Raw genomic sequence first — 24,271 nt, 5'->3', positions numbered from 1 at the left:
GGAGCCCCTTGACCCCTCTAAGCCAGTTTTCATAGGAATATTGGAAGCTGTCCTATACTGAATCAGACCATTGGTCCATTTTGCTCAGTATTGTCTCCACCCCAATCATCTAACTCGGACACTGAGGTCCAGCTCTGAGGGCCTTCTGGTGGTTCCCTCACTGCGAGAAGTGAGGTTACAGGGAACCAGGCAGAGGGCCTTCCCAGTAGTGGCGCCCTCCCTGTGGAACGCCGTCCCATCAGATGTCAATAAAATAAACATCTATAAGACTTTGAGATGACATCTGCAGGCATCCCTGTTTAGGGAACTTTTTAATGTTTGATGTTTTATTGTGTTTTTAATATCCTGTTGGAAGCCGCCCAGAGTGGCTGGGAAGGTCTGGCCCGATGGGTGGGGTATAAGTAATAAATTACAGTGTGGTTAAGAGCAGTAGACTCGTAATCTGGTGAACCGGGTTTGCGTGTCTGCTCCTCCACATGCAGCTGCTGGGTGACCTTGAGCTAGTCACACTTTGAAGTCTCTCAGCCCCATTCACCTCACAGAGTGTTTGTTGTGGAGGTGGAAGGGAAAGGAGAATGATAGCCTTCGGGTAGTGATAAAGCGGGATATCAAATCCAAACTCTTCTTCTTCTTCTTCTGTTATTATTATTATTATTATTATTATTATTATTATCATCATCATTATTATTATTCTGATTGGCAGCTGCTTTCTGTCAATTCAGACAGGGAACATTCCCAACCCTACTGAACCCTACTGGGAGATGTCGCTGGGGATTAAACCTAGGGCATTATGCATGCAGAAGGTAACACCTTGAACTTGGCCTGGGAGCAAATTGGCAGCCTCTGAGCACAAATGTTCTACTCTGAGAGGGTCTCTTATCAGCAATCACACGGCAGCATTCTGCACTGACAGCAGCTTCCAGGTCAAGCACAAGGGAACAAAGAGCACTGATACAATGAAGGTTTCCTGCCCCCACAAACACTGGACACAATTGAGCATATCAGGATAATGTGTATCACAAGTTCTGTGGAGATGTCATGGAGGGGGTGGGCAGATTCTGAGGTGCGGGGGGGGGGGGAGGAGGAAGAGATCAGGAAGCTGGCATTAGACACCTTGCAGGAGGGTCCCTGCAAGATGAGGGGGTGGAATTGAGGCCTCAGGAAATGTCAGAGTTGGAAGAGGTGGCCAGCGGTTGGGAGAGTCACAGGCTAGAACCTGGGGAAGGTTCAGAGAGGTCTCCTGCCCCTGTGATGGTGGGATGGTGGACACTTCTAGACAGGTTCCTCCTAAAGGGCCAGTGCTGACCATCCTGAGGCCAGTCCCACAAACCTCACAGGCCCAGCCCATTCCCAGAGAAGTGCACATTTTCCTGCCCAGAGAGGAAATGTCTGCCATTTGCAGCACAGAGGGTTGTGCCTGCCCCTCTCTTCAAAAGGAAGAGGTTTGTGTGTGTACAGTGGTACCTCAGGTTACAGACGCTTCAGGTTACAGTCTCTGCTAACCCAGAAATAGTACCTTGGGTTAAGAACTTTGCTTCAGGATGAGAATAGAAATTGTGCGGTGGCAGCAGGAGGCCCCATTAGCTAAAGTGGCACCTCAGGTTAAGAACAGTTTCAGGTTAAGAATAGACCCCCAGAACCAATTAAATTCTTAACCCGAGGTACCACTGTAGCTTGTTGAATCAACATCTCAGCTACTGGTGCAATTCACCTTGTGTTGCTCAGATCTATGCATTAAAGAATCTGGTAGAAACAAGAGATCTGAGTTTGAGTTCTTCATCCAGCAGCGAGGCCCAGGACTATGAGTGCACCCTCATTTTATCCTTGGCATTGGGGGTCCCCCCCATGTCAGGGGTGGGGAACCTCAGGCCCAAGAGTGAAATGTGGCTCTCCAAGCCTCTCTTTCTGGCTCTTGGGATTCTCCTGAGGCCACACCTCCAGCACCAGCAGGCGCGCCGGGTTTTGCCCAACATTGAGGGGGGTTGGAGTGTGAGTGTTGCCACGTGATGCCACATGGTGGGAGGAGTCCCAACAGGGCCTGGCGTAAGAAAGAGGATGGACCGCTGATGCCAATGGGCACCCTTTCTTCCACTTGGCAACACTGGAGCAAAGACTTCATTGCCCTTAGAAGCAGAGTCATTCCCTCCACATTGTCCTCAGAATGCAAGACAGTTCCCTGCATTGGCCAAAAAGCGGCGAAAGTAATTATGAGCATCCTTTGTGTTGTCCCTATTTGTCATTAGAAGGCTGGGGCTTGTTGGCCCTTGAGGTCCTCTTTTGAACATATTAAGACCCTGCTGGATTAGGCCAGTGGCCCATCTAGTCCGGCATCCTGTTCTCACAGTGGCCAACCAAATGCCTGTGGGAAACTTGCCGGAGCAGTGCCAGAGCACAAGAGCCCTCTCCCCTCCTCTTGAGGTTTCCAGCGTCTGTTATTCAGAAGCATTGCTGCCTCTGACCGTGGAGGCAGAGCACAGCCATCGTAGCTTGTAGCCTTCAATAGCCCCCTCCTCCATGAATTTGTCCAATCCTCTTTTAAAGCCACTCACATTAGTGGCCATTCCTGCCTCCTGTGGGAAAGTGTTTCATAGTCTAATTATGTGCTGGAGGCCTGTCTTTTATCTGTCCTGATTCTTCCAACGTTCAACTTCGTTGGACACCCACAAGTTCTAGTGCTGTGGTATAAGAACCTTCCTCTATCCAATTTCTCTGCACCATGCCTCATTTTATGCACTACTATCTTGCCACATGATCACTGCAGATGGTGAAAGCAGCCACAAAATTAAAAGACGCCTGCTTCTTGGGAGAAAAGCAATGACAAACCTAGACAGCATCTTAAAAAGCAGAGACATTGCCTTGCTAACAAAGGTCTGTCTGTATAGTTAAAGCTATGGTTTTCCCAGTAGTGATGTATGGAAGTGAGAGGTGGACCATAAAGAAGGCTGATCGCCGAAGAATTGATGCTTTTGAATTCTGGTGCTGGAGGAGACTCTTGAGAGTCCCATGGACTGCAAGAAGATCAGACTCTCCATTCTTAAGGAAATCAGCCCTGAGTGCTCACTGGAAGGACAGATCCTGAAGCTGAGACTCCAATATTTTGGCCACCTCATGAGAAGAGAAGACTCCCTGGAAAAGACCCTGATGTTGGGAAAGATGGATGGCACAAGGAGAAGGGGACAACAGAGGATGAAATGGTTGGACAGTGTTCTCGAAGCTACCAGCATGAGTCTGACCAAACTGCGGGAGGCAGTGGAAGACAGGAGTGCCTGGCGTGCTCTGGTCCATGGGGTCATGAAGAGTCAGACACGACTAAACGACTAAACAACAACAACATCGTGCCACCTCTTCCCCGCCTTTTCTCTAAATAATAATAATAATAATAATAATAATAATAATAATAATAATAATAATAATTTATTTATACCCCGCCCATCTGGCTGGGTTTCCCCAGCCACTCTGGGTAGCTTCCAACAGAACACTAAAATACAATAACCTATTAAACATTAAAAGCTTCCCTAAACAGGGCTGCCTTCAGATGTCTTCTAAAAGTTAGGTAGAAAGTCCCAAATGCTGCTACCTTTCCTCATGTGGAGGGTCTTTGCACCCCTGATCGTTTGGACTCCCCTTTTCTGAGCCCCTTTTCATGACTCAGCTGACCTCTTTGAGCTTGCTTCCCTCCACTCCATAGCTGCCTCATCTAAGACCCGGGAGACAAGCAGAGAGAGAGAGAGAGAGAGAGAGAGAGAGAGAGAGAGAGAGAGAGAGACGCATAATCAATATTGCTACTGTACTAAGTCCGGAAACAGAATGCAAATGATTGAGTCCTGTGCCTGTGATTCCGGGAAAGATTTCTCCCGGTTCTTTCCCTTTGAAAAGGCTTAATGAGACGGCAACACGGACAAGTCCAAAAGCCGCATAATTGCTTTTGGATGGATTGCCTAAGAGAGTGCATCACATGGGCAATCAGAGCGGAACGTGACATTACACAACAGCCTGCCACTTGGCTGACCCGTGTGTGTGTGTGTGTGTGTGTGTGTGCGTGTGTGCGTGTGCGCGCAACCCTTGCCAAATGTCTCAGGCTGGGCTAATAGCCCACTTTCTTTTCTTCACATTTGCTAGATGGATGCATTTGTTCAGAGCAGGGATGGGGATCCTCTGGCCCAGATCATGCCCACCTGCTTGTCATAGGTGATGTCAGGCGTGGGGCCATGAGAGAGGCAGGAGCCTTAAAGTGCACTCCTGGCTGTGCCCTGGCAGGAGCTGGCTCTATCAACTGAAGGGCAATAAAACTGAAACCTCAGGAACTTCAACGCCTCTGAAAGCACCTTGAGCATTTTAAAGCATCTGCAAGCACCACACAACACTTTGAAGTCCCATTTTTCAAAAGTAGCCTCACCCAGAGCACATCACAGTAGTCCAAGCAGGGTGCAACTAACACTTGCATCACAGCAGGTAAAGGTAAAAGGTAAAGGACCCCTGGATGGTTAGGTCCAATCAAAGGTGACTATGGGGTTGCAGCGCTCATCTCACTTCAGGCTGAGGGAGCTGGCATTTGTCCACAGACAGCTGTCTGGGTCATGTGGCCAGCAGGACTAAATAGTAATAGTAGTAGTAGTAGTAGTAGTAGTAGTAGTAGTAGTAGTAGTAATAATAATAATAATAATATTTTATTTCTACCCTGCCCATCTGACTAAACCACTTCTGGTGCAACAGAATGCCATGGCGGAAGCCAGAGCGCACGAAAACGCTGTTTACTTTCCCGCCACAGTGGTACCTATTTATCTAGTTGCACTGGCATGCTTGTGAACTGTTAGGTTGGCAGGAGCTGGGACAGAGCAACGGGAGCTCACCACATTGTGGGGATTCGAACCGCTGACCTTCCGATCGGCATGCCCAAGAGGCTCAGTGGTTTAGACCACAGTGCCACCCATGTCCCTAATATCACTATATCACTGATATCTCATGTACACACACACACACACATACACACAATCACTGATATAATGTATCACTGCATGTTCTTATTAACTGAACAGCACTCCCCCACCCCAGAAAATATTCTTATTAATGATTCCTGTGACTTCAAATTGATGACTTGCAGTTGCTGTGGATGGACTGTGACATTGTAGGTGTGTGTGTATGTTAAATATTAAAAAGGCTCTCACTAGCCCCAGATCTGCTCAGATTCCAAGGCTCAAAGTGCTTTCCAAAGGGGCTGGGATCAAGACTCACAGTGGCAAGTATGATAAATGAAATGAGCAGTGCAAATTCTTGAAGGCCAGGCAAGAGATGGCGATGTTCAATGTTGCCCTTTTTTGAAGAAAGCTGGGGGGGGGTCAATAAAGCTCTCCCCACCCCCATCCTAACAGTCATCATTCCCAGCCTTCTGAAGAGCAACTCTGCAACTCTGCAACTTTGCAACTCAGGACTGACGAGAGCCGGTTGCTAAAGTTCCTTGAGCACTGCCCCTTGGCACTTTTCCTGGTTCCCTCCTCCAAATAAACTTTGCTCGCACAGCTGAGGGTAGCAGGAACTTTCTGCAAGAAAGAAACTCTTCTGGAACGGGAGAGAGAAGCTCATTGTTTCCTGGGGAGTCCAGATTGTGAGGTACCTCTTCAGTGGTGGACGTGGCCACTTGGGATGGATGTGGGGACAGGGGATCCTCATGGGCTGAATTTCCTAGCTGGGCAGTGGGTGAGGGAAGAATAGCCTCTGCTTCCTGTTATTTGTGCACTGATGTGGCCAGAATTTTAAAACAGCTGATTTTAGAGAAGTGGAGAACTCATTTCCTTAGTCGGAAAACAAAAGATTTGCAGGGAAATGTTGTTTGGCTTGAAAAGGGAGTGCCAGGCAGATACTAAATGCTGTGGAAGGAATTGTGTTCCCCAAGGTCCAGGATCATAGCTGTCAACTTTTCCCATTTCTTGCGAGGAATCCTATTCGGAATAAGGGAATTTCCCTTTAATAAAGGGGAAAGTTGACAGCTATGTCCAGGATGCCAGGTGAGGATAGAAGTTCCAGTCTGCATATGAACTGTAAATTTTAAAGCCCATGACTTCCCCCAAAGAATCTTGGGAACTGTAGTTTCTTGGGGCCTTGGGGGAATTGTAGCTCTGTTTGGGGCAAGCTACGGTTCCCAGGATTCTTTGGAGGGGCAAGTAATGTGCTTGAAACGTATGGCTTGTACGCAGTATGAGTTTAACATTAGGTGGTGACCTGTCTGGCTTTTTAGAGGCCCGTCCTCGACTTGTTAGTCCTTTGTTAGAAGGACTGTGGTCCAAGGCTGGTTTAATGGTAGAGAACCCTTAGGAGGGAGATCAGCCAGGGTAGACCAGCTTGATGTCTCCCAACAATAGTTAGCCCCACCAGGACAACAAACTCATCACTGTAACACACGAGGCATCTATCTGGTCACAAGTCTTCCCCACTATGGCATGATGTACAGTGGTACCTTGGGTTACAGACGCTTCAGGTTACAGACTCCGCTAACCCAGAAATAGTACCTCGGGTTAAAAACTTTGCTTCAGGATGAGAACAGAAATTGCTTGGTGGTGGTGCGACACGGCAGTGGGAGGCCCCATTAGCTAAAGTGGTATCTCAAGTTAAGAACAGTGTCAGGTTAAGAACGGACCTCCGGAACGAATTAAGTTCTTAACCTGAGTTACCACTGTATTTATCTACTTGCACTTGACGTGCTTTCGAACTGCTAGGTGGGCAGGAGCTGGGAGTGAGCAATGGGAGCTCACCCCATTGTAGGGATTCAAACTGCTAACCTTCTGATCAGAAAGCCCTTGGCTCTGTGGTTTAGACCACAGCGCCACCAGCGTCCTCTTTTAAAGCTGTCCAAAGTTGTGGCCCCTTCCAAATTTGCATTGGATGGTGTGCTTGCAGAGCGCCGGAAGACGGGAAGCTGTCCTGTGCAGATCCTGACCATTGGTCCTGCTAGTTCAGTATTGCCTGCACTGACTGGCAGTGGTTCTCCAGGGTTTCAGGAAGGGGGTCTCTCTTGGAGATACTTGGGATTGAACATGGGAACTTTCTCATCACTGTCTTTCATCTCCGTTGACAATGGAAGGCTGGTGGGCAAAAACTGTTCATGGCAGCAGCTGAGAAGCTTTTGCAGCAAAGTGCTTGGAGGAGGTGCAGGATATGAGAACCTTATGGCAACCTGGGAGCCTTTTATAACATTTAGTGTTAGACAAAGTGGCAATTTAATACCTCTGGAGTCCCAGAAGTCTTTTGGGAAAGATTTATTGCCACTGCTACTTTCATCGCTTTCTAAGGACACATGATCTATGCCATATATTTAAAGCACTATTAGGCTACTTTAACAGTCACAGAGAATCCCTGGAACTGTAGTTTATTGCAGGTCTTGGGAACTGTATGGTCTGCGAGGTCAGCACCCGTAACAAGCTACAGTTCCCAGAATTCTTTGGTGGTGGCGGGGAACCATGACTGTTAAAGAGTGCTTTAAATGTATTGCATGGATGTGACCTAGGTTACTTTCCTGCCTTTAGTAATCTAGATCTTTTGAATTTGCAAATAACAGGCATTGTTTTGTTGTTTTAATTTAAATTCAGTTTTTTAAAATAAATAAATCAATATTGGGAAGGAGTGCATTGGAATTCTGGCTAGGACAATCCGAAGGTGTCTTATACTGAACCAGGCCATTGGCTTTCCAGGATTTCTTCTTGGGTTGTTGGTTGCACAGGCTGACACAGCTGTGACTCTCTCAGTGTGTAAAGACCAGACCTTGATAAGAGCTTGCAGATCTATTCACAGTTCTTAGCCCGGCTGCTATGGTTTTGCTCTGGCTTCACAGCTGCAGGCAGTAACGCTTCTGAATATCAGTTGTCAGAAGCCACAGGAGGGGAGAGGGCTCTTGTGATCAGGTCTTGCTTGCAGGCTTCCCAAGAGGAATCTGGGTGGCCACTGTGAGAACAGAATGCTGGACTAGGTGGGCACTGGCCTGATCCAGGAGGGATCTTCCTTTGATCTTATGTTTGAAGGCCAGAGCAGTTTCAGCAATGAGTCCAATTCACCAATGGTGTGGTGAGCTCTCCTTTGGTGGAGATCGTCACACAGTCAACTGTGTTTGGCAAACAACAACAACAACAACTTATTATTTACTGTATTTTTTGCTCTATAAGACGCACTTTTTCCCCTCCAAAAATTAAGGGGAAATGTGTGTGTTATGTACTGAAGTTCTCACCCTGGGCCAGCAGGGGGATACTGTAGATAGTTATGCAAATAAGGGATTGAAAGTGACGTTCAGTGATTGGATAGTTAGAAAATTGTTACAGTTACATTGTACTGGAGCTCTATATATGCAGGCTGACTGAACCCTTCAGTTCAGTTCTGTCCTGGCCTGTGAATAAACAAGAGCTGTTTGAAGAATCGCTGTGTCGTCTGATATGTTCACCCACAACTTAACAGTGTGTGCATCTTATGGAGCGAATGCAGGCTCCATGGTTTCAGCGAAAGCAACGCAAAGCCTACAAAGTGCAGTGGGAGCGCTCCCGCCGCGCTCCAGAGGCTTCGCGTTGCTTTCGCTGAAGCCTGGAGAGCGAGAGGGGTCGGTGCGCACTGATTCCTCTTGCTCTCCTGGCTTCGCTTCGCTGGAGAGGCGCTGCGCAGCTTTCCCTCTCTGTGCAGTGCACCTTCAGCGAAGCGGGAGGAGAAATGGAAGGGGCTCCGTTTCTCCTGCCGCTTCGCTGAAGGGGCGCTGTGCAGAGAGAATTTTTTTCCCTTGTTCTCCCCCTCTAAAACTAGATGCGTCCTATGGTCGGGGACATCCTATAGAGCGAAAAATGCGGTATACTCCGCCCATCTGGCTGGGTTTCCCCAGCTACTCTGGGCGGCTCCCAACAGAATATTAAAAACATGGTAAAATTAAAAACATGATCAAACATAAAGCATTAAAAAACTTCCCTAAACAGGGCTGCCTTCAGATGTCTTCTAAAAGTCAGATAGTTGTTTCTTTCCTTGACATCTGATGGGAGGGCGTTCCACAGGGCAGACGCCACCACCGAGAAGGCCCTCTGCCTGGTTCCCTGTAACTTCACTTCTTGCAGTGAAGGAACAGCCAGAAGGCCCTTGGAGCTGGACCTCAGTGTCCGGGCTGAACAATGGGGGTGGAGATGCTCCTTCAGGTATACTGGGCCGAGGCCATTTAGGGCTTTAAAGGTCAGCACCAACATTTTGAATTGTGCTTGGAAACAAGCCGGGAGCCAATGCACTAGGTCTTTTATTTCCATCACCTAGCATTCCAGCTAACCTCCATCTCTCCACTTCTGTGTTTTAGGCAATCTCCATGACAGCAACAGGGGACCATTTTGGTGGCAGCGATGGAAAACCATTCCACGTTGTGACGCCTGTCCTGGAGAGCATCGCCCTTTCCGAAGCTGCGGGCACCAAAGTCTATATGAAGATGGAGAATGTCCAACCCGCGGGTTCCTTCAAAATCCGGGGCATTGGCTACTTTTGCCAACAGGTGAGTGTCTGCCAAGTACCCTGGAAGTTCCTTTGTGGAAGAACAGCAGCTTTGACTATGGGCAGCTCCCCAATACAAAACAGCTGATCTTTTTAAAAAAATCAACCAACAAGGCAATGTGGTGTAGTGGTTAGAGTGTTTGGCTACAAGCTGGGAGACCAGGGTTTAAATTCTCACACAGCCATGAAGCTCACTGGGTGAACAACTCAGCCTACTCTATCCTTCCCGGGTTGTTGTGAGGATAAAATGGAGCAGTGTGTGTTGCATGGCGATTCCCGCCTCCCACCAGTTGGAATAAATAAAGACACAGGACACCGTCATTTTAGGTGAATGGGCAAAAATTGGCCACAACTTTATTGGTTACAGGTAAGAGCGGTATTGGCTTAGGCATTGGTCCTATCAGACTATCCGGCTTCAGCCTGTTAGTATGAAAAACCGGAAAGGGTTAACACCAGCAGGGGGAGCCCTGTGATGCACATCACTAGGAACTCCCCCCGGGGTCACTGCTCGGGGGCGTGCTTTAGGCCCTGGCCCCCATAGGTTTTGGACGAGGCAACGCCCCCCGGAATCCTTTACCGGACTACCCTTTAATATTTGGCGGAGGTGATGGCGCTCCTTCCCCCCAACACATCTACAGAACAATATCCCTACCAATGCTTAACCACCAAACCAAGAATGTTGTGACGATTTGCTACGAGGTAGGCGAAAAACCAAATGGCCGGTGCCAATTCGCCAAGTGGAAAAAATTCCTACCAGGCCCCTCAACGGCGACCAACCAAAGTCCATAGCAATGTCAGAAGGAAAACCTAAAGGGTGGGTGGGTGGGAAACCGAATCAGCTGCGTGGATGAAAAGGGGAGATACGGGGCTGCGCCAGCCTTAAATGACCCAGGCCAGCCTTAAATGACCCCCGGATTGGCTGGCTCTGGGTCTGACGCGGCCCGAGGATTCCCCTGATTGCGTGGGGCTGAAGCCAGCCACCGCTCGATTGTTGGGGGTGTGAGCCCGCAACACCACCTCCTCCTGATGTCGGAAGTGGCTTTGGCAGGTAGAGAACCACATGCCCTGCTTTGAACTCCTTGGAGGAATGGTGGGATAATAAGGTACTAAATAAGTGCAGAAATAAATAATAAACTACGTAAGAGAGTCACAAATATGGGATCTAACCCTGTAATGGTCCAGGATAACAAACTCTGACCCATATCTGCTCAGGCAACACTGTTACAGGGCTTAATAACACGCGGCACACTGTGCTCATTTGCAAGCTTATCTTCCAACCTGATGTATATTATCACAGTAACACAATGTCCTATCTGCATAACACAGATAGAACATGCCAAAATAAAATAAAATAAAAGGACACATTTTTGGCTCAGAAATGGCAATATTCAGAAACCAGGGGAAGAAAAAAAAGAGGGGAAAGGGGAAAAAAGAAAGCAGAGGAAGGTCGTTTAAGTCACCCAGGAGGAGAAACTGGGCTCAGCCCTAGAATCACAGAAACTGTGGAGCTGTAAGGGACCCAAGGGTCATCTAGTCCAACCCTCTGCAGTGCAGGAATCGCTGCTGTCATTTCATCTAAATAGGGAGCTTCCTGTGCTTCTAATAATACTCTCCAAGTTTCCATATGGCATTCTTCTCCAGATCAATGCCTTCTCACACCTTCCCCTCTCTCAGACTGAACTCCCTCTCCTGTTCATTTCAGGTTGCCAAAAAGGGCTGCCAACACCTGGTTTGTTCATCAGGTAAGTAAATATCCATGTGCCTTTTCGGTCCTTCTTTCAACTTCCTTTTTTATAATAATTTTTATTAATTTTAACATATTAATTATCATACATACAACAAAACTTCACATCTTATACAATCTTTTGGGACTTCCATCAGCACCTCTGATGATCCACCATTCTTATCATTTCTTCTCCATTTCTTAAATTCATATTGCCTTTAATTATCTTAACTAACAGTTCTCCTCTTTATCCATTGTTGCAATAATTCAAATAATTCACCTCACAAAACTTCTTGCAAACCTACAAATGTAATCTGATCATCACAATTATTTTTCAAATAGTCCGTAAATTTACACCAGTCTTCTGTGAATCTCTGGTCCCGCCGGTTTCAAATTCTTCCTGTTAATTTATCTAATATTGCATAGTCCACGGTCCTTCTTTCAACTTCCAATGTTTCTCTTGTAATTGTCAGGAAAGCCCAAACAACGCCCTGTGTGTGACTTAGTTACTCCTCTTGACCTTGATTCAGTTTGTACGGTGTATTCAGAGGGCCTGCCCTGCCATTAGGCAAAATGAGATGACTCCAAACTCAGGTGGCAGATGCAGATGTGGTGGTGATGGTGGCAGCCTCCTGGCTATTCCTCCCAATCGCCCTGACTCATCTGCACTATACATTTAAGGCAGTATCACCTCACATTAAACAGTCATGGCTTCCCCCAAAAGAATCCTGGGAACTGTAGTTTGTTAAGTGTGCTGAGAGTTGTTAGGAAGCCATATTCCCCACCCAGAGCTACAATTCCCAAAGTGGTTTAACAGCCAATCCCTCTTCCCAGAGAACTCTGGGAATTGCAGCTCTGTGCGAGGGATAGGGGTCTCATATCAATTCTTTAAAAACTACAGTTCCCATAATTCTTTGAGGGAAGCCATCACTATTCAAAGAGATATCTTATAACAGAAATCACTGGGTTAAAGCTGACTGAAAGTCCAGAGGTAGTATTATTATCAATTTACGATGAGGTGGAAGGTTCGCAGGCAATGAAGGACTTGCTTACAAATTTATTGACAGCAGCTGCACGAATTCTGATAGCTAGGAAGTGATAGGGGCAAGCAGAACATAAAATGGAAGAATGATATAAAGAGGTGCGGGATATAGCTATTAAATGATAAATTAACATGTGCCATTGAGGTAATAGGCAGGAGAAATGATTTTGAGGAGATATGGAAGGCGATTGTAGAATTTGCACTGTTAAAATGGAAACGGTCAAACCATCGCAAGGGGTGTTGAAATTTTGGGAGGTTGGATAGTTACAATGGCATGGCGCACATTTTTATTTTTATTTATTTATGATTATTACTTTGTCAAAAAAAATAAAGGAAAATAAAGGTATCTTAGTGTAAAATGGGGTCATATCCTCCCTTGGCATGATGAGGGGTGAGGAGTGGGCAGCAGTGCGTGTACCACATGCCCCCTAAGCTAGTCTGGGGTCCTCAGGTACAACATAGGCCGCTCTCCTCTGGCAAGTATTGAAGGTGCCCTGTGTTGCACCAAAACTGTACTTCAACTCTGGTGGAAATGTTTTCCTCTTCCCTGCTGCCACTCATTCCTCGCAGGTGGCAACGCTGGACTTGCTGCAGCGTATGCTGCCCAAAAACTTGGCATACCTGCCACCATCATCGTCCATGGAAGTACTCCACTGTCAACGGTGAATAAACTAAAGAAGTTTGGTGCAGAGGTGGAGATATTTGGGAAGGTGAGTGGAGGAACAAGTGCCGAATGCTTCTGAATCACGGGTAAGGTTGGAGCAGACCTGGTGCCACCGCTGGGCACACTTGGGCAGTTGCCAGTGCCCAAGCACACTGAGAGGGCCCATCCCTGATGCCTAACCTGGGTGGCAGGGGGACCCAGTGAAGGAAGAAGCCCTCCAGGACAATTGCCATGGGTCCCCTCATTCAGCTGGTGCTGAATTGGGTAATCAAGGTCTCCTCACATTTCAGTGGAGGTCTTCCTGTTTCTTGTTCTGGTCTTGAGAGATCTGCATTGGCTCCCAGTACGTTTCCGAGCACAATTCAAAGTGTTGGTGCTGACCTTTAAAGCCCTAAACAGCCTCGGTCCTGTATACCTAAAGGAGCATCTCCACCCCCATCGTTCAGCCTGGACACTGAGATCCAGCACCGAGGGCCTTCTGGCGGTTCCCTCATTGCGAGAAGTGAGGTTACAGGGAACCAGGCAGAGGGCCTTCTCGGTAGTGGTGCCCGCCCTGTGGAACGCCCTCTCATCAGATGTGAAGGAAATAAGCAGCTATCTTCTTTTTAAAAGACATCTGAAGGCAGCCCTGTTTAGGGAAGTTTTTAATATTTAATGCTGAATTGTTTTTAACACTTGATTGGAAGCCGCCCAGAGTGGCTGGGGAAACTCAGCCGATGGGCGGGGTATAAAAAATAAATTATTATTATTATTATTATTATTATTATTATTATTATTATTATTATTATTATTCCGGCAGGTGTGGGACGATACTGAAGAAAGAGCCAAGAAGCTTGCTGAAGCTGATGGCTGGGTCAAGATCCACCCTTTTGACCACCCATTGGTGTGGTAAGGTCCTTGGGAAGTAAATTTTGGGAGAAAATCCCCTTTGGGGGCCCAATAAAGAGGCTCACGCCAGATTCCTTATTAGACAGACTTTATTCAGTACAGTGGTCCCTTGGTTCTCAAACTTAATCTGTTCCGGAAGTCCGTTCCAAAACCAAAGCTTTCCAAAACCAAGCACGCTTTCCTGTAGAAAGTAATGCAAAACGGATTAATCCGTTCCAGGCTTTTAAAAACAACCTAAAACAGCAATTTAACACGGATTTTACTATTTAATGAGACCATTGATCCATAAAACGAAAGCAATAAACAATGTACTGCAGTCACACAATCAATCAGTCCATCAATCAGTAGCTCAACTGGGTTCCAGACAGTCACAAAAACAAAACAAAAAAGAGCCACAAAAACGCAAACGCAAACGCAAAATAAATAGCAAAAACAGACTTCAGTGTAACACTCAAAACGGAAGTGTGGCACTCAAAACAGAACCGTAACACTCAAAAAGGAACATATTCGGCTTCCGAAGAAAGTTCACAAACCGGAACACTTCTGGGTTTCCAGTGTTTGGGTTCCAAGGTGTTTGAGTTCCAAGATGTTTGAGAACCAAGGCACAACTGTAACACATTTCTGGACAGAGTCCAAAGGAGTCTGTGAGAGCAGTGCCATTAGCACATACTCTACTATAGGAATAAATACATCATATTGGCTGTTTATTCTCTAGCCAATCCCCTCCTGCCACCCTGGCACCTCATAATCTATGGGTAGGCAAACTAAGGCCCATGGGCCGGATCCGGCCCAATCACCTTCTAAATCTGGCCCGCGGACGGTCTGGGAATCAGCGTGTTTTTACATGAGTGGAATATGTCCTATTATTTAAAATGCATCTCTGGGTTATTTGTGGGGCCTGCCTGGTGTTTTTACATGAGTAGAATGTGTGTTTTTATTTAAAATGCATCTCTGGGTTATTTGTGGGGCATAGGAATTCGTTTGTGTTGTTTTTTCCCAAAATATAGTCCGGCCCCCCACAAGGTCTGAGGAACAGTGGACCTGCCCCCTGCTGAAAAAGTTTGCTGACCCCTGTCATAATCTCTTCATCCAACCATAGTCCTTAAAAACACTTGTGCAACCCAAGTTTTTTGCTTCGCGTGAAGAGCCCTCCTTGTCCCTTATTTGGACTTGATTTTCACTCTGTCAGATAGGTTCTTCCTAAACTGGTTCTTACCCGTTTTGTATTTAGGATGCACTCTTGTGTACCTGAAACTGACCTCACCAATAATGTGTTTTGCAGAATTTCCACCTTAGAATCCATAGGAGGTTGTTGTGTACTGGGCTCTCTGTCAAGTAGATGGGGCTCTCCACACCCATCTAACTCAAGAGTCCTTGTTGGGGACATAGAGTTGTGCCCTTTCCACCTACTGCTGGGGCCCAGTTGGTCCAATTTCCATTGGTTCCAAAACAAATGAGGAACAAACAAGTAGAAAGGGCCGTGCTTTATGTCCTTGCTGTTTGAGCTCATTCATTCTTCATTTCCCCTAAATGCTATATTTTGTTGTGATCAGCACCTTGGAGAGGGACCTTGGGGCGAGTTTCAGGACCATGGATAGCGATCCTTAAGCTGAGGTACAAGATACAAGTTGTCTCAGCACTGTCCTGGAACACCAGGAAGATTTTTATAACCTGCCTCGGGTGGTAGATACTGGGGGACAGGGAGCAGTGACAATGTGTCAGAGGATGGAACTATGTGTGCCATGTGGATTCCACTGCACTCCCTTAAATACGTTTCTGTCCTCAGGGATGCAGCAAGTCCCCTGTGAAGCCTTTAGGACTTTTTATTTTGAAGGAAAGGCAAGCAAGATACAACATGTTAGAAGATAGAAAGTGGACAGAGAATTTTTCTGCCTGTCTCATAACACCAGAACTCCTGATCATCCAATGAAAGTGAATGTTGGAAAATTCAGGACAGTACTTCGTTATGTAGAGCATAGTTAAGCTATGGAGCTGGCTCACACAGAGGCAGTGATGGCCATCAACTTGGATGGCTTTAAAAGAGGATTGGACCAGTTAATGGAGAAGGCTATAAATGGGTGTTAGTGATGGTGATATGCTTTGTCTCTACTGTCAGAGAAAGTAATGCTTCTGAATATCAGTTGCTTGAAACCACAGGAGAAGAGAGTATTCTTGTGCTCAAACCTGTCTTGTGGGATTCTCATAGACATCTGGTTGGCCACTCTGAGAACAGGATGCTGGACAAGATGGGTCATTGGCCTCATCCAGTAGGCTCCTCTTATGTTCTTAGCTGTCCCATCGCCAAGTAAGATTAAGCTACTAGTCTAGTCAGCTTCTGCCTGCACGATGCCCTCTTCTCCTTGCCTCCAGCAGCAAAATGTCTTGGGCCATCCATGGCTCAGAGTATCCTTCCCACAAATGTCAGTCTCTCAAAGATGTCTCTTCTCCACACAGGAAGGGCCATAGCACTATTATCAAGGAGCTGAAGGACTCCCTGGATTCCAAGCCAGGAGCTATTGTGCTCGCTGTGGGCGGAGGTGGGCTACTCTGTGGGGTGGTGTCTGGTCTGCAAGAGGTGGGCTGGCAGGATGTGCCCATCATCGCCGTGGAGACAAGAGGTGCTGACAGCTACAATGCAGCCCTCAAAGCAGGACGGCTCGTCACTCTGCCTGACATAACCAGGTGAGTTGTGTGCACTGGAGATGGCAGCAACCCCAGCTTGAAGGAAAGAGCTTTGGTGTTGAAACAAAATGTTCTCATTCTTTCTTCTCCTCCCTTAAAGAAAAAAAGTTTGGACTCCTGAAAACTTCAGGGTTATCCTGAGCATGCTGGTGCTTCCTTCTTGTCCCCCGGGGTCCCTGTTTTGGGTTCACCTGTTAGCACTCCCCGCCTAAGTTTGCCATTAAAGGGACTTCCCCGTCTCACTTCATAGAATCAGAGAGTTGGAAGGGGCCCTGAGGATCAACTAGTCTGGCCCCCTGCAATGCAGGAATATGCAGCTGTCCCGTACAGGGATCGAACCTGCAACCTTGGCATTCTCAGCACCATGCTCTAACCAACTGAGCTATCTAAGCTAATCTTCCTCCTCCTATTTTTCTAGCTGTGGGACAAAATGTAGGCTGGTTCCAATAAGCTGCCTTGCTGAGGCAAAGCAGGTTCTGGGTCTCTTCAGTGCCTCAATGGAGACCTCCTGGAAACTCTTGTTATACTGTCTAGAGTTCCATCCTGGAAAAGGGTCGTTTGTTTGTTTCCAGCATCCATACCCAACTTTTCAGCCAAAAAGTCTCTCAGAATGTAGAATCACAGAGCTGTAAAGTTGGAAGGGACCGCATGGGTCATCTAGTCCAACCCCCTGCAAGGCAGGAATCTTTTGCCCAATGTGGAGCTCAAACCCATGATCCTGAGTTTAAGAGTCTTGTGCTCTACCAACTATGCTCTACCAACTCTATGACAATCAGTTAAAACGAGATAGCTCTCTCTGCCCACAAGCTTACAATTAAAAGAACAACAACCCACGTCACACAAAGGGGAAGGGGCAGGGTGTGTGGAGAGGGGGCTGGAATCAAACCTGGGCAACAATTCTTGAACAGTTGTTATAATGCATGGGTAGGCAAACTAAGGCCTGGGGACCGGATCCAGCCCAATCGCCTTCTCAATCTGGCCCATGGATGGTCCGGGAATCAGTGTGTTTTTACATGAGTAGAATGTGTCCTTTTATTTAAAATGCATCTCTGGGTTATTTGTGGGGCTTTCCTGGTGTTTTTACATGAGTAGAATGTGTGCTTTTATTTAAAATGCATGCCTGGGTTATTTGTGGGGCATAGGAATTCATTCAATTTCCCCCCCCAAAATATAGTCCAGCCCACCACATGCTCTCAGGGACGGTGGACCTGCCCACAGCTGAAAAAGTTTGCTGACCCCTGTTATAATGAGCAGCTGGTGCAGTTCAGGGGAAGGAGGTACTCGATGCAGCTGGTCTTTTAGTGAAGCTAATAGGATGAGCCCCACTTTCCACATCTCCCACTGAGGCAGCCTGATGGATGTTTGCCCTCAGCTGGCAGCTGAGGGGATTGGAGTCCCAGTGGAGCTGGTCTGTCACAAGAGTTTGGATTTGATATCCCGCTTTATCACTACCCTAAGGAGTCTCAAGGTGGCTAACATTCTCCTTTCCCTTCCTCCCCCACAACAAACACTCTGTGAGGTGAGTGGGGCTGAGAGACTTCAGAGAAGTGTGACTAGCCCAAGGTCACCCAGCAGCTGCATGTGGAGGAGCGGGGAAGCAAACCTGGTTCACCAGATTACGAGTCCGCCACTCTTAACCACTACACCACACTGGCTCATCACAGATGTCAACTGTCACATCACAGATGATGATGACGATGGCGATGATTTGTATACCACTCATACCCGTAGGTCTCAGGGTGGTTACAACATAAAATCACAACATAAAAACACGAAACACATAATCAAAACAGAAAGAAAAACAACCCAATAACCCCTCACCAACACATTTTTAAAGGACATTGGATGCCAATCAACCAAAGAGGAACATTTTTGCCTGGCAGGCACCTAAAGTTGTATAATGAAGGCGCCAGGCAGACCTCCCTGGGGAGAGCATTCCCCAGAAGGGGAGCCACTGCAGAAAAGGCCCCGTTCTCATGTTGCCACACTCTGGACCACTCATGGAGGTGACACATGAGGACGGGCTTCAGAAGATGATCTCAGGGCCTGGGAAGTTTTTCTTTAAGTTTTTTTGTGATACAATACATACAAACAAATAAACAAGGGAAAGTACATATTGTGTCTCCACTTTCAATTCATAGAGTCTCTCCCCCCCCCCCCCCGACTAACTCATGACTCCTACCCTCCCGCCTTCCCTGGGCATGGGTGCAAACTTACCTTGCTCTTTACTGTCCATTCTGCAGTGTGGCCATGTGCCTGGGAGCCAAGACAGTGGCACAGAGGGCTCTGGATTGTGCCCGTGAGTGTTGCATCATCTCTCATGTGCTAGATGATGTGGAAGCGGTGAAAGCCATCGAGCAGTTCCTGGGTGAGTTTTCAAGGGTGTCACAGACAGTGATTTCCCCCCGCTGTGGTTCTGATGAAAGTTGCCATCCCAAACAATTAATATTAACTTTATTTTATTTTTAAATCACTGACCACACTTGCATGCTCCACATTTAACCCTGAAACACTGGAAGCATAGAGCTGTGGTGAAGGCAGGCAACTGGTAGGCAGACAGCTCCCTCTAGTGGCTTGTAGGAGCTCTCGTTTTATACCGCATCAGACAATCTGTCAGTAGAGATCATAGAGATAATTCATAGGTTCTCAAACCTTTTCGGGCCACTGTCCCTTTGCTTTCATAAACTCATCCCCAGTGCCCCCCAACCTTTCCCTACAAAAAGGCATTATTCAGAACAGAATGAGTGGATATAACAATAAATAAAACCAATTAACGGATCCTTCTGGGATTTGGGATCAGGGCAGCTGGTCAGGAGCTGGTGCTGCTATTTATTTGGTTTTTCAGATTAAAATTTTACAGTCACATATTCAACATAAAAACAAGATTCCAAAGAATCTCCTGGATTTCCTTCCTCCCCTTTGTGGGTCCTGTTGTTAGTCATTTCCTCCTGCATCTTTTATGATAATCCAAATCTTTTACATCTCCATTATATCAAAAATCCACCATTAAGCTACAGGTGTCATTCCAATCCTACTAACAATTTTAACTGTTTACAATGGTTTTTAAGATAAATAATAAAATTTCTCCATTCCTTATTAAAATTTTGGTCTTCCTGGTTTCTGATTCTTCCGGTCATTTTAGCCATTTCGGCATAGTCCATTCACTTCATCTGCCATTCTTCTCTGGAAGGGAGTTTATCTTCTTTCCATCTCTGGGCCAATAACACCCATGCAGCTGTGGTCACATACATAAATAGTCTTTTCTGCTCCCGTGGGATTTCGGCACCTAGTATTCCTTCAGGGTTTTTTTTTAATAGAAAAGGTTATTTTAAACATTTTCCCCAACTCATTATACAGTCATAACTCGAGTTGAATGTGCTTCGGGTTGAGCGCATTTGAGTTGCGCTCCGCGGCAACCCAGAAGTAACAGAGCACGTTACTTCCGGGTTTCGCCGCTCGCGCATGCGCAGACACTCAAAATGGTGTCACGCGCATGCGCGGAAGCAGCAAAACGCGACCCAAAGACGTGCTGTCTTGTGTTCCATTCGGAATGTGAACGGGGCTCCGGAACAGATCCCGTTCGCATCCCGAGGTACCACTGTATATCATTTCCCAAAATTCTTACATTTCCACCACATATGCTAAAAGGTGCCTTCTTTTTCCTTACTCTACCAGCATACACTTGACCTTGTTTTATACATTTTTTGCTGATTTACTGGGAGTTAAATACCAACGAAGGGATGCGGGTGGCGCTGTGGGTAAAACCTCAGTGCCTAGGACTTGCCGATCGTATGGTCGGCGGTTTGAATCCCCGCGGCGGGGTGAGCTCCCGGCGTTCGGTCCCAGCTCCTGCCCACCTAGCAGTTCGAAAGCACTCTTAAGTGCAAGTAGATAAATAGGTACAGTACTGCTTTATAGCGGGAAGGTAAACGGCGTTTCCGTGTGCTGCGCTGGTGGTGGATCGCCAGAGCAGCTTCATCACGCTGGCCACGTGACCTGGAAGTGTCTCCGGACAGCGCTGGCCCCCGGCCTCTTAAGTGAGATGGGCGCACAACCCTAGAGTCGGACACGACTGGCCCGTATGGGCAGGGGTACCTTTACCTTAAATACCAACGATACATCATTTTCACTTGCTCCCTTATTTCTCACCCCTTTCCAGATGACGAGCGCATGTTGGTGGAGCCTGCCTGTGCTGCCGCCCTGGCTTTCCTCTACTCAGGCTACCTCCAGCAGCTGCAGGAAGAGGGGCGGCTGAGCCGTCAACTGGACTCCATTGTCGTTATTGTCTGCGGTGGGAGTGCCATCCACGCCAAGGAGCTCCGGGCCTTGAAGAACAAGCTGGGGATGGAGTGAAGGAGGGCAGCTCTTGACATGGTGGCAAATGAACATATCGCTGGCCAGGATATTTTTTAGTGTGCTTAGAGCAGGAGTGGGGAAGCTTTTCCAGCCTGAGGGCCACCTTTCCTTCTGGGCAGCCTCCCAGGGGCCACGTGGCAGTGGTGGTGGCAGAGTCAAAATCGGGGAGAGCAAACAAACACACACAAACACCCCCCCCCTCTATCCTCCATCCCGGCAGGCGGGCAAAAGGCATTATTAGTGCTCAAATGCATTTTCCACCCATGCCAAGTATATTGGGTGGTGTTCTTCCCTCTCCCAGTGCTACAATCCCTAGAGTTCCCTGTGAAGCGGGATTTGTTTGTACAGCCACACAAAGCAATAGAGGTCTTCTCACAATTCTTGGCATCCTTAAAGAACTACAGTTCCCATTATTCTTTAGGGGCAGGGGAGCCCTGACTGTTTAAAGCAGTATGGTCCTGCCATTATATGTATAGCGCAGACAAGCCTCTTGGGCTTGCTGATAGGAAGGTCGGCAGTTCGAATCCCCGCGATGGGGTGAGTTCCCATTGCTCTGTCCCAGCTCCTGCCAACCTAGCAGTTCAAAAGCACACCAGTGCAAGCAGATAAATAGGTACCACTGCGGCGGGAAGGTAAACGGTGTTTCCATGCACTCTGGCACTCGTCACAGTCCCCTGTGTGCCAGTAGCAGTTTAGTTATGCTGGCCACATGACCTGGAAAACTGTCTGTGGACAAAAGCCGGCTGCCTTGGCCTGAAGTGAGATGAGTGCAGCAAACATAGCTGTCAACCTTCCCTTTTTTTGCGGAAAATTCCCTTATTCCAGCGCTGTTTCCCCCTGTTATCCCGGATTGTTAGATATCCCGTAGACTGTTCCCAGGACAGGTGAGGCTGCTGATCCCTTATTTTCAAATCTGAAAGTTGACAGCTATGGCCGCAACACCATAGTCACCTTTGAGTGGACTTAACTGTCCTGGGGTCCTTTACCTTTTACCTTTACCTTTAGTGCAGACTCCTGAGAGGCAAAATGTACAAGCACCATTCTTCTCAATCTCTGTGTAGGTGAGAAACCAGTCAGCTCCCCTCTTTCAGTGTTGTAAGTCCCCCACTATTTAGGTAAAGGGACCCCTGGCCATTAGGTCCAGTCGTGACCGACTCTGAGGTTGCGGCGCTCATCTCGCTTTACTGGCTCAGGGAGCCGACGTAAAGCTTCTGGGTCATGTGGCCAGCATGACTAAGCCGCTTCTGGCAAACCAGAGCAGCGCACGGAAACGCCGTTTACCTTCCCACCGGAACGGTACTTTGACGTGCTTTCTAACTGCTAGGTTGGCAGGAGCAGGGACCGAGCAACGGGAGCTCACCCCATCGCGGGGATTCGAACCGCCGACCTTCTGATCAGCAAGTCCTAGGCTCTGTGGTTTAATCAACAGTGCCACCTGCGTCCCCCCCACTACTTATCCCACCATAAATCTTCCCAAGGACGCCCACAAATGACTCAAAATGGCAGATATTGGCTAAACATTGCGGGAGGGCTTCTTTAACAGTAGGAACTGTGCAGCAGGATAACAGCCTGCCTCAAGAGCAGGGGTCAGCAAACCTTTTCAGCAGGGGGCTGGTCCACTGTCCCTCAGACCTTGTGGGGGCCCGGACTATATTTTTTTTTGGGGGGGAACGAATTCCTATGCCCCACAAATAGCCCAGAGATGCATTTTAAATAAAAGCACACATTCTACTCATGGTAAAAACACACTGATTCCTGGACCATCTGCAGGACGGATTTGGAAGACGATTGGGCTGGATCCGGCCCCTGGTTCTTAGTTTGCCTATCCATGCTCAAGAGGCTGGGAAGCGATCTGTTAGAGTTGCTGTTGTGGCTTTTTGCGTCACAGACCCTGCATTGGGCTGGTGTGTGTGTGGACCAGCTCACCGCAGGGCTCCCTTCCATCTTGACAATTATTTCATAAGTAGATGATTCCAGTGACTTACCTCGCAGGGTTGGGCTGAGGATGAAGACGGTGACCAGATGTTGTAGAAACCATTGCTGCAAATAAAAACCAGCTACTTCTAATTGGTCCTGCATGTGACCTTTTTTTTTTTGGCGGGGGTGTAACAATTTCTTTTTGCACAGTTTGAACAGGGTATAGGTCCACTCTCCACATGCAGCAAAATGAAGCACTGGGGTTCTGTATCCCTTTAGACTGCATGAGTGTGGCAGGGTGGGGAGATTAATCTGTGCCCCCCTTGCCAAAGCTCCCTGCAAATTGTTGTTGTTGCTGTTGTTGTTGTTAGAATTTATATACCACCCTATACCTAGAGGTCTTAGAACAGTTCACAGAACAAAATCAAAATATGAAGCACAAAATATATAATAAAAATAAAAGTAACAACCCAATACCCAAACTGCTACTACCACTATCATTATCAGGGCCGGCTCAACTATTAGGCAAAGTGAGGCATTAGCCTCAGGCAGCATATCCTGGTGGGCAGGGGACTGCAGTCCTCTGTTCCTCCTCAACCCCTTCACCATTCTCTTCCATTGTGTGTGCCTTGCACCCCCTAAGCTAGCCTGCTGCCCCCAGGCATAGAGGTGGATGATGATCTCCCATTGCTAGTGCTGGAGTCCGAGTCAGCTTCCAGTCCAGTGAATTTCTGTACTGTGTGCCTCAGGCAGCAAAACATCTTAGGCCATCCCTTAGCACTACTTTCTCTGCTGCAACACATTAGAGAGGGGGATTTTCATCCAGGCAGCTGTGCTAACCTTCTGCTTGAAAACGCCAAGGTTACATGTTTGATCCTCGTATGGGGCAGCTACATAGCCCCTGTGTTGCAAGGGGTTGGTCAGAGTAGACTATACTGAGCTACAAGAATCAGTGGCCTGGCTCTGTATAAGGCAGCTTCCAAAGGAAGCTTAGTGTCGGAGCTTCTCTGCTTTGCATGCAGAAGTTCCCATTCCCAGCATCGCCAGGTAGAACTGAGACTCCCTGCCTGAAACTGACTCTGCCAGTCAGTGTAGACAGCACTGAGCCAGATGGACCAGCTCAGGAAAAGGCATCTCCCTGTGTTTCTGTGTTGATTACAGTGGTACCTCAGGTTACATATGCTTCAGGTTACACACTAACCCAGAAATAGTGCTTCAGGTTAAGAACTTTGCTTCAGGATGAGAACAGAAATCGGGCTCTGGCAGCATGGCAGCAGCAGGAGGCCCCATTAGCTAAAGTGGTGCTTCAGGTTAAGAACAGTTTCAGGTTAAGAACGGACCTCCGGAAGAAAAGCAATGACAAACCTAGACAGCATCTTAAAAAGCAGAGACATCACCTTGCCAACAAAGGTCCGTATAGTTAAAGCTATGGTTTTCCCAGTAGTGATGTACGGAAGTGAGAGCTGGACCATAAAGAAGGCTGATCGCTGAAGAATTGATGCTTTTG

General features: G+C 47.5%; 1 protein-coding gene across 3 annotated transcripts in view; it reads left to right on the top strand.

Moving 5' to 3' along the window:
• Positions 1-22,914, top strand: part of LOC114587151 (serine dehydratase-like) — a 78,173-nt gene extending 55,259 nt beyond the window's left edge. Inside the window, exons 1-8 of one of the 3 annotated variants that reach the window (XM_028711116.2) lie at positions 5,221-5,240; positions 9,305-9,493; positions 11,195-11,234; positions 12,828-12,967; positions 13,721-13,809; positions 16,264-16,491; positions 18,735-18,859; positions 20,651-22,914. In XM_028711116.2, the coding sequence (XP_028566949.2) occupies positions 9,314-9,493; positions 11,195-11,234; positions 12,828-12,967; positions 13,721-13,809; positions 16,264-16,491; positions 18,735-18,859; positions 20,651-20,844 (996 nt within the window). In that variant the 5' untranslated portion in view covers positions 5,221-5,240; positions 9,305-9,313 and the 3' untranslated portion in view covers positions 20,845-22,914. Of the gene's footprint in view, positions 1-5,220; positions 5,241-5,347; positions 5,608-9,304; positions 9,494-11,194; positions 11,235-12,827; positions 12,968-13,720; positions 13,810-16,263; positions 16,492-18,734; positions 18,860-20,650 lie in introns of those variants that run through there. The other 2 variants (XM_028711115.2, XM_028711113.2) reach the window with 2 other exon arrangements.
• Positions 22,915-24,271: the final 1,357 nt, after the last annotated feature.

The sequence above is a fragment of the Podarcis muralis genome, chromosome 16 (genome assembly GCF_964188315.1).
Source record: "Podarcis muralis chromosome 16, rPodMur119.hap1.1, whole genome shotgun sequence".
In the NCBI taxonomy this organism is placed as follows: Eukaryota; Metazoa; Chordata; class Lepidosauria; order Squamata; family Lacertidae; genus Podarcis; species Podarcis muralis.
Note: the sequence above shows the minus strand (reverse complement) of the source record. Positions and strands in the feature narration are given on the sequence as shown.